The sequence below is a fragment of the Pezoporus flaviventris genome, unplaced genomic scaffold (assembly GCF_033815535.1).
Source record: "Pezoporus flaviventris isolate CSIRO_AGI_PZ_B2104156 unplaced genomic scaffold, CSIRO_AGI_Pfla_v1 ptg000034l, whole genome shotgun sequence".
NCBI lineage: Eukaryota > Metazoa > Chordata > Aves > Psittaciformes > Psittacidae > Pezoporus > Pezoporus flaviventris.
In genome coordinates, this window is record NW_026892582.1 from 68,092 (window position 1) to 76,968 (window position 8,877).

The 8,877-nt window shown below is 59.3% G+C and overlaps 1 protein-coding gene across 1 annotated transcript; it reads right to left on the bottom strand.

Annotated features, from left to right (window-relative positions):
- Positions 1 to 4,002: 4,002 nt before the first annotated feature.
- GALR2 (galanin receptor 2) lies at positions 4,003 to 6,935 on the bottom strand. Its single transcript, XM_061461874.1, has 2 exons — positions 6,515 to 6,935; positions 4,003 to 5,246 (listed from the first exon to the last, which is right to left on the bottom strand). Exons 1-2 carry the CDS (start codon positions 6,841 to 6,843, stop codon positions 4,481 to 4,483), a joined length of 1,095 nt encoding a protein of 364 aa, XP_061317858.1. The 5' UTR covers positions 6,844 to 6,935; the 3' UTR covers positions 4,003 to 4,480.
- Positions 6,936 to 8,877: the final 1,942 nt, after the last annotated feature.

The window sequence follows — 8,877 nt, forward strand, 5'->3', positions numbered from 1 at the left end:
GGGAGACGCAGTCAGAGGGGTGCGCAAAGTCCCACTCCTCTGCCCTGGTCTCTCTGTTACCAGCACCAGAAGTTGGCTGGGTTGTTTCCTACCCTAGGGATTCCTTATCCACATCTGGAAGAAGGAAAGGGGATAAAGAGGCTACTGAGTCCTAGCTTGGTGGTAGCTGTGCAGCGAGGAGGAGCTGGAGGTGGTGAGTACCCAGAGGAAGAGGCAGCTTGTGCTGCTCCCAGGTGTATGGCTCTTAGGTGGGAGACCAAGACTCTGTTTTCCCTGAGCTAAAGGGAAAGCAGAAACTCCTAGTCCCTATTTCCTAAATCCAGCCTCCCAGTTGCTGTTCCCACACCACCTGCCTCTCTCCTGCACAGGGAATGGCCCTGAGGAGGTGGATGGGATTTCAGCCTTCTCTGGTGCCCCCTGCAGTGCCCAGAGCTGCTGAGGGAGCAGCAGCAGCTTCAGCCAGAGCTGCCCTTCCATGGGGTGGGAGCAGGGGAGCCCCTCGTGTGTCCCCCCCCTTCCCGGGCTGACCTCACGTGTCTGAGTGGCACCTGATGCTGCGCAGCGCTGGGGAGCGGCTGCCTGTGCTCCGTGGCTTTTTATGGTAAGGAATGTCAGAGCATCCTCATCAGAGCCACCGTGGCAGCCAGCACCACCCGGCACGGCTGAGCTCCTCACACCCCTGCGGGAGCTGAGACCACAGAGCCCACTGGGGGCTGAGCCCCCTCTGCCTCCCCACTGGCTTCCTCCAGGGCTCCAAGCCCCCTCACTTCCTGCCCTGCTCTGGCTGCTGGTGAATCCCTGACAGGCTGGAACAGACTGGGGATGTGTCTGATTCCAGGGGTTTGGGGCTGATCTCTGATGGTTTTTCTCAACCAATGGTTTTGGGGGCTGGAGCCCCAGTTCTCTATTTTGTGTTGGTCTCTCCTGCAGCGGGCCATGCTGTGGGGATCTGCAGGGTCTGGTGTGTTACCTGCACTGACTTACTCTGGGGTAGCAAAAGGGGTTTGTCAAACCCTGCAGGGACAGTGACCAGCTCTGCGTTCCCTGCAGCCCCCAGGGCTACTGTGGGTGCAGTTTGCAGCCTGGTACAGCAGATGAGGGTGGGAGGCTCAAAAGTCTCAGCCCCAACCCCTCTTTGGCTGTTTATGAGACCAGGGAGCAAATTTGGCAGAGGAAGTGTTTGAAAACAGAACAAAACCCCAGACGAAACCAGCTTCTTCAACCCAGTGCTAAATCCACATGCTGGACAGCTCACATCAACCCATGCCCCTCAGCTCCCTGCCCACGGCTGGCCGTGATGGGAGCTGAGTGCAGCCTCTTTATGTTCCAGTTGCATGCGGATTTATTAAGCTTTAACTGGGACAAGGGGACTTGTAATGTTCATTTAAGATAAAACCTCCCAGTGGAATGGACCAGGAGCCTGTCCCTGCTCAGCTGGGAGGGGGCAGGTCATGATGTGCTCGTCTTGTCCATCTGGTATGTTGTTATTCAGGGCACAGTCGCTTACCATGGTGGTTTTGTGTTGGCAGCAGTATCTTGTGCTTGCCCTTGAAGGGCTTCTCAAGGCGTGGGCTGGGTGGAGCAGCGTGATGGCTTCCTCCTCAGATGAACAGAGGCAACAGCAGATAAGCTGGAGGGTTCGTTTTTCCTCTATTCCTGTAGTATCCTGTAATGATCCAGCAGCTGATCCAGGCTTCTCTGCCTACAAATGAATAAGGACCAATGGATGGGGGAGGATCCATAAAACAAGGAGAGCAGTTGCTTGTGGCACACTGCAGAGACCTGTGAAAGCCCAGCCCTTGCTGAACAACCATCACAGAGCCCCTTCCTGCTCCTGTGTGAGGGTGAGAGCAGCATGGGGTGTGTTGGGGGGATTTGGGATGCAGGAGGGAGGAGTGAGGTGCACCCCCAGGCAGAGCCTGCCCCAGCCCAATGTCACACTGGTGCTGCTGAGCAGTGACCAGAAACAAGCCAGTGCCCAGGTAAAGGGGATGCAGCGATGCTTTGGGCTGGGATTGGGGTGTTCTGAAGTGTGTCCTCAAAACGGTCACAGGGATGGCCAGGCAGCTCTAGAGTTGTTGACAGGGGAGGGCAGGGCTCCATTTCCTTCCTTTGTATGTTTGCTCTCTACTGTTCTCCTTACAGAATCCCAGACTGGTTTGAGTTTGGAGGGACCTTAAAGCTCATCCAGCTCCACCCCCTGCCACAGGCAGGGACACCTTCCACTAGAGCAGCTTGCTCCAAGCCCCTGGGTCCAACCTGGCCTTGAGCACTGCCAGGGATGGGGCAGCCACAGCTTCTCTGGGCACCCTGTGCCAGCGCCTCAGCACCCTCACAGGGAAGAGCTTCTGCCCAAGAGCTCAGCTCAGCCTCCCTTCGGGCAGGTTAAAGCCATTCCCCTTGGCCTGTTCTTACAGGCCCTTGTCCCAAGCCCCTCTCCAGGTTTCCTGCAGCCCCTTCAGGCACTGGAGCTGCTCTAAGGTCTCCCCTTCAGGAGCCTTCTCTTCTCCAGGCTGCCCCAGCCCAGCTCTCTCAGCCTGGCTCCAGAGCAGAGCTGCTCCAGCCCTCGCAGCATCTCCATGGCCTCCACTGGCCTCGCTCCAACAGCTCCACGTCCCTCTTGTGCTGCTGCCCCAGAGCTGGATCAGGACTGCAGGGGGTTCTCCCCAGAGCACAGCAGAGGGGCAGAATCCCCTCCATGACCCTGCTGCTCACGCTCTGAGGGTGCAGCCCAGCACACAGACACAACCCCCTCCACACCCATCCCCTGCACTTGGCCTTTCTCTGCAGGAGGCTTTTGCCTTTCAAACATTTTTCCCCCCACTGAGTGTTATTATAAGCAGATCTTCCTGTCCCCACGCAAAGGGCCATAAACCAGCCACTGCCTCATATCAATAACCATGATATTTAGTCTAGGACTGCTCCCAGCATAAGTCACCGGGAGCAAGTGTATAAACAGCACCATTACTTAGATCTGCATTTATCTCCTCTGCTCAACCCTTCCCAGCCAGGGCAGACACTGAATCAGACACTCAAACACAGCCAACAGCTCATCTTCCTCCTGCCCTCACCCACCTCTGCTTGGCGAGCTGATGGATCCCCCCCAGCCCTCTCCTGGACACAGTTCTCACCTCTCCCTGAGGATGGAGACATTGTCCCCCACCACCCCTGCACTGCCCAAGGACAGGGGTCCCTGTGCTGGCATGGTTGGGGGTGCAGCATCCCCCATCTGCTCGATGCCATCCCAGAGGAGGCACTGACCCTGCTCCCCTCCTTGCCCTCCCTGGACCTGTTTTCCTATCACACGTGGCTGCACCCACAAATCTCAACCTGAGATGCTGCAGGGCACAGAGTCACAATCTGCTCTAGGGGAAGGTGTCCCTCACAGGGAAGAGCTCCTGTCTTATGTCTAACCTGAACCTCCCACATTTGTATCCTTGGAGGTAACCCCCATCCTCCACCCCCCCAGCACCCCTCCAGCCTCTCATCCGCTGCAGCCTCTGGGGTGTCTCAGTGGAGCTGGACACAGCACATGGGATAAAGGGCTTTATTGAGGCTTCCCCAGCTGCCTGGGGTCACCCCCCCAGCCCTGCTTGTCCAGCCCCACGCCATGGCCACGGGAAAGCTTTTCTCTCCTCCACAAGCTCCTTGCTGGGTCTGCAGTGCTGAGCCATGCCCAAGCTGGCTGCGAGCGGCACTGAGCCATTGATGCCCTGCTCCCCTTCCCCTGACAGCACAACCTCCCCCGTGGGGCCGTGGCTGTGTTCCTCCACCCCACTGGCCCTTGGTGACCTCTGCCTGGGCTGCAGAGCCAGAGCCTTGCATGCACCCAGATGGCCAGGGTGAGCCATGGACAGCAGCAGCACAGGGTGGTGGTGCTCTGTGCTCTCAGCACTCCATACTTGGGCTATGGATGTGTGTTCCAGCTTCCAGCCATGGGCAAACCTCTTTGAGCCACAAACCCCGCAGCCCAGGCAGCACTGGAAGGTTTCTGTCCTGATTTCTGTGCTTCCTTCCTGGATTTCCTACCTGAGCCAGGTTTTTGCCCATGGGGCTGTGGCCAGTGGTTCCCTGGGACTCAGCTGCTGAACTGGGATACAAATGAACCAAGACTTCCCATATGTCCCTAAAAGTGCACCCAGCTGGAAGTTGTGTTGGTTGGAGGAAGCAGAGCTTTCAAAAGGCTCCAGGTGTAGATGCAACTGGGTGTAAGTCCATCTGTAACAGAGGAACACATGAGACACGTGAGTTTGATCTCTGCTCTCAGCAAGTGCATGGTGGAAGCAAATCCTGCCCTTGGCTCTCTGCTTGGTTGCTTGCTGAGTCTGAAGTGAGCACCATCACTTTAACAGGTACGGTATCTGGGTGCATTTGAATGAAAAAGGGAATGTTCTGATGCATTTCAACCCAAACCAAAGCCCATCCCCAGGCCTGTGATGCTGCAGGACACTGCAAAGCCATGGGGTGGGAAGGAGCTCTGCTAGGTGATGCTGAAGGGGATGCAGGAGCCATCATCTTCCTGCTGCTCTCCCACCAGCCCTGCTTTCCCCCAGGGCCGGGCTGGGCCCGTGCAGCGCAGGGAGGAGCGGCCGCCGCGGGTCACCTCGCTGAGCTCTGCCTCCAGTGTGCTGACCGTGTTCGTCACCTGGGCCCTGTGCCCCTCGTGGGCTGGCTCCTGGTGCAGGAGGCAGGTGAAGATCTTCTTGAAGCCCTTGCGGAAGCGCTTGGAGACCAGGGCGTAGACGATGGGATTCACGCAGGAGTTGGCGTAAGAGATGAGATGCGAGAGGATGCGGAGCACGTACGTGGCGTGATTGAGGGGGAAGTACCCGAACCAGACGCAGAGGATGAGCAGGTGATGGGGCAGCCAACAGAGGCAGAACAGGACAGCTACAATGATGATCATCCTGGTGACCTTCCGCTTGGCCTTCTTGGCCTCTGACATGTCTTGGAGAGGGTCCACGGACCTCCACAGGTAGTGAATAGTCCGCACGTAGGTGAGGCTCAGGATCAGCACTGGGATGATGTAGCTGAAGATGAAGGTGCAGATGTCCATGACCTTGCGCTGGGAGATCTCCCAGATGGGGTGGCAGACGGTGAGGTTGGCCAGCTGGAACTCCTCGTAGTAGCTGAGGTAAGGGCCCGAGAAGATGAAGGAAAACCCCCAGATGAAGCAGATGGCAGTGAGGGCGTTCCGGGGTGTCCTCAGCTCCCGTGAGTGCAGGGGGTAGCGGATGGCCAGGTACCTGCAGGGGAAAGGGACACGACTGCACTCCAGGGGAGGCCACGGGGAGCTGCTCCAGGAGCGGGTTGGAGAAAGGGCACATGTGATGGATTTGAGCTTTCCAGGGCCATCAGTCACACAACTCATCCCTCAGGGTAGCTGTGCAGCGCAGTGGGGTGAGGAAGAACCTCTCCCCCAGCCCTGTCTTGTCACCCTCTCTGCTCCCTTGTGGAGCAGATGCGGATGGTTCCCTTCCGTCCCTCTCCCAACTCCAGCAGATCCTCGCTCCATCATCAGCCTGCCTGGCACAAGCGATAGCAGTAGTGAGGATATGAAGGCAGTAGCAAGCTCCCATGATCCCCAGGCATGGTGTTCCTCACGCTGGCACATGCTGAAGCCCATCGCCCATCTTCAGTCCTGCAGTTAGCTGGTTCCTTACACCCACGTCGGGGGGCTCATGCGAGCCCCCGTTGCTTGACACCTCTGTTCCCCTCTGTGGGCTGTAGGAGATCAGCCCCTGGCTGTGTTTTGGGGGTGCTGTCCTGGGAGCCAGCATGGGGCCGTGGACACATCCAGCTCTGCTCTGGGGCTGCCATGGCCCTTCCTAGGGGGACCTTCCAAGTGCCATCGTGCAGGTTTCGGGCACTGATGGAGCAGCACCAGGAGCTCCCTGCCTCTCTCTTGCTGGGGATTAGTAACTCACCAGCTCTTACAGAGGAGAGCTGGGGTGAGGTGAGGCACAGGCAGGAGCCCCAGGCAGAGCTTCCTGGCTAAAACCCACCCTGAGCCAGGCTGGGGCAGTCCCTGGGACAAGGGACAGCACCAGGACAGAAAGGGGCTTTTCCCCACTCTCCCCTTCTACTAGCAAAAGCAGAGCCCCAGCTCCAACATCCCAATGTCTGCTTGAGGTTTGCCTGCTTTGCCGCGGGCTGTTGGGAGGGTTGAGGATCTCTCCATGCATCCTGGGGCTGTGCAGGGACAGAGCCTGGTTTCTCTCTGGTTTTCCATCACCTCTTCAGCTGCCAGAGCCTGTGGATAAACCCCAGTCCTACAGCTTCAGGGTCTGAAAGCTTCCTCCAGCTGGGGACAGGGCTCCCAGGGCAACCTCTCTGCTGGACCCCCTCCTCAGTGCTTGCATTTCCTTGCCCTCATGAACTGGGAAACACTGAGGGATTCCACTGGGAGGTCACAGCTTGGCTCCAGGGGGCTCTCTCCCCTCTTCTGCCTGGGGGGATCCAGAGAAGGGGGAGATTTAGGCTACAGGGAGAACCCCCCCAGCCCCTTTCCTACCTGTCAAGGGAGACGGTGGCCAGGGTGAAGCTGCTGGCATACATGGTGAGGAAGATGAAGAAGTGGACGGCCTTGCACATGAAGGGCCCAAACACCCACCCTTCCAGGGTGTAGATGGTGGCTTGGAAGGGGACGCAGAAGAGGATGAAGCAGAGGTCGGCCACCCCCAGGTTGAGGATGAAGAGGTTGGTGGTGTTCTTCACCTGCCCACTGCGCAGCAGCACGGCCAGGACCAGGCAGTTGCCCACGGTGCCGATGAGGAAGATGAGGAGGTAGGCGAGCGGGATGAGCACTGCCTCGGGCTGCCAGCCCTCGGCCGAGCTGTTCATAGCCGGAGAGCACGGGGCGTAAGCCGGGATGCACGGGAGAGTGGGGACTGCACCGGGAGGCACAGGAGAAGGAGGTGCACGGGGAGAGAGCAGGGATGGATGCGGAGGAAAAGGGGTGCACGGAGAGGTCAGCGGGGGTGCATGGAAAGAGAGGAGTGCGCGGGGAGAGAGCAGGGATGCACGGGAGAAGGGGTGCACAGAGCGGTCAGCGGGGAGCGCACCAGGGATGCACGGGAAACGGGGCGCAGGGGCAGCACATTGGGGAGTGCAGCGGGGATGCGGAGGTAAAGGGGGTGCGGGGGGGGGTGTGCAGCGCACCGGGATACACGGAAAGGGGGTGCAGGGGGACCCGGTGCCCTTCCTTTCCTCCCGGGGGCCGCTCGGCTCGGCGCTGTCCCTCCCGCCGCGGGGGGCGGCTCCGGGGCGGCCGCTCCCTCCCGGCTCCGCTTCCCGCTGGGATAAACCCCGGCCCCGAGCGACGGCTGCAGGAGCCACCGCGCAGAGCGGGCAGGGGGGCTCGGCCCGGGGCCGGTTTGCTCCGCTGGTGGGGGGTGTAAAATGTCTTCCGGTACCGCGACCCCCGGGAAGGGGCTGGGCAGCCCGAAGGGACCCGGGCACCCGAAGCGGGGAGTCGGGTGGTCTTCTTTATCTCCCCCTTTAGCAGGCACTGGGAGAGGGCCGGTCCCACCCCGGGGGTTGCAGGGTTGGTGCTCAGGACCAGGGGCCCTCCCAGACTGTGAGCGTATCCAAATCATCCCGCATGCAGCTCAATCCCTGCCCCAAACACCCCCGAGGTGGGCTCAGGTTTGTGGGGTGGGATCAGGTAATTCACTGCAGAGAGGACAGATCTTTAACACGTGTCTTCTCCTGTCTGTAAACCCGCCTGGTTTGTGCCTTCGGAGCTTCCATGGGTGGAAGTCTCGGGACTGGCCGGTGCAATGAGCTCCCCAAAGACACCCCATTTGGCCCCAGACCGAGTCGCTTTGCTCCTGTGGACAGAGAAGCATTTAATACCTCAATCACACCTCTGACCACCCCGCTCCTCAGCTGTCCTAATGGACGTTTGGATCGCAGCCTGGGGCAGTGCTGGGAGCAATGGGGACAGCCACAGCCCTGTGATGGTCTTGCCACAGGACATGATGTGGAGCCCTTTCACCCCCAGCAGCCCACAGGCAGCCCCACAGAACCTGTTCCCATTCAGCTGCGCAGATAAGGTGGGGAAGCCAACACACCACTTTGGTGTGAGGATGCTCTGCTCCTGATGTTATCTGACAGGCAAGAGCAGGAATCGGGAGCAGAGGAAAGCTCCATCCTGTAGGGCATAAGGAGGTGCTGAGACACAGCAGTGCAGCACTGCCTTCCTCTTCTCATCCCAGACTGGCCAAATGCCCATGAAGAGTCACTCCTGAGGGCTGTGCCCCATCCCCATCCATGCCCATTGTGGTTGCAGGGCCAGCTCATGGGGAAAGTCAAGCCCCAGGGAGCTTTCACCTTGGCTCCTTTTCCCCTCCCATACTCACAGTAAGACACTGGCATCTGGGCTGAACAATGCTCATGGTGTCTTTGGTCTCCCTGGAGCTGCTGTCAGCTCACAGAGATGCCAGGTCTACCCTCACGCTGCAGAGTACTGAGGGAAAACACCCAGTTTCATCCCAACCACCAGCAGCTCACAGCCCGTGATGTATGCAAAGATCAGGAGCAGGATCCCTCATCCAGAGACAGATCCTGCAAAAGAAATTCCTGGCCCAAGATGTAGATGGGTTATTTGGGCAGGCCTGCAGCAGGCTGGGCATTTCCCAAGAGGGGCCAACGGTGCTCCCAGGGGTGGCCAAAAGCAAGAGCAAAAGGCACGCTGTAAGGCTGCCAGCCCTCGCAGGGCGCAGGGGCTGGTGGTGCAGGGTGCTCTGTGCGCGGTGGGTGTCTCTGGAGCTGGTGGCCCTCAGTGCATTTATTCCCCACAGCCCTCTCTGTGACCCCAAAGGCAGCTCAGCCCCACCTCCTTGCTGCAAGGCTCTCAACCAGGGCTCTTTGGAT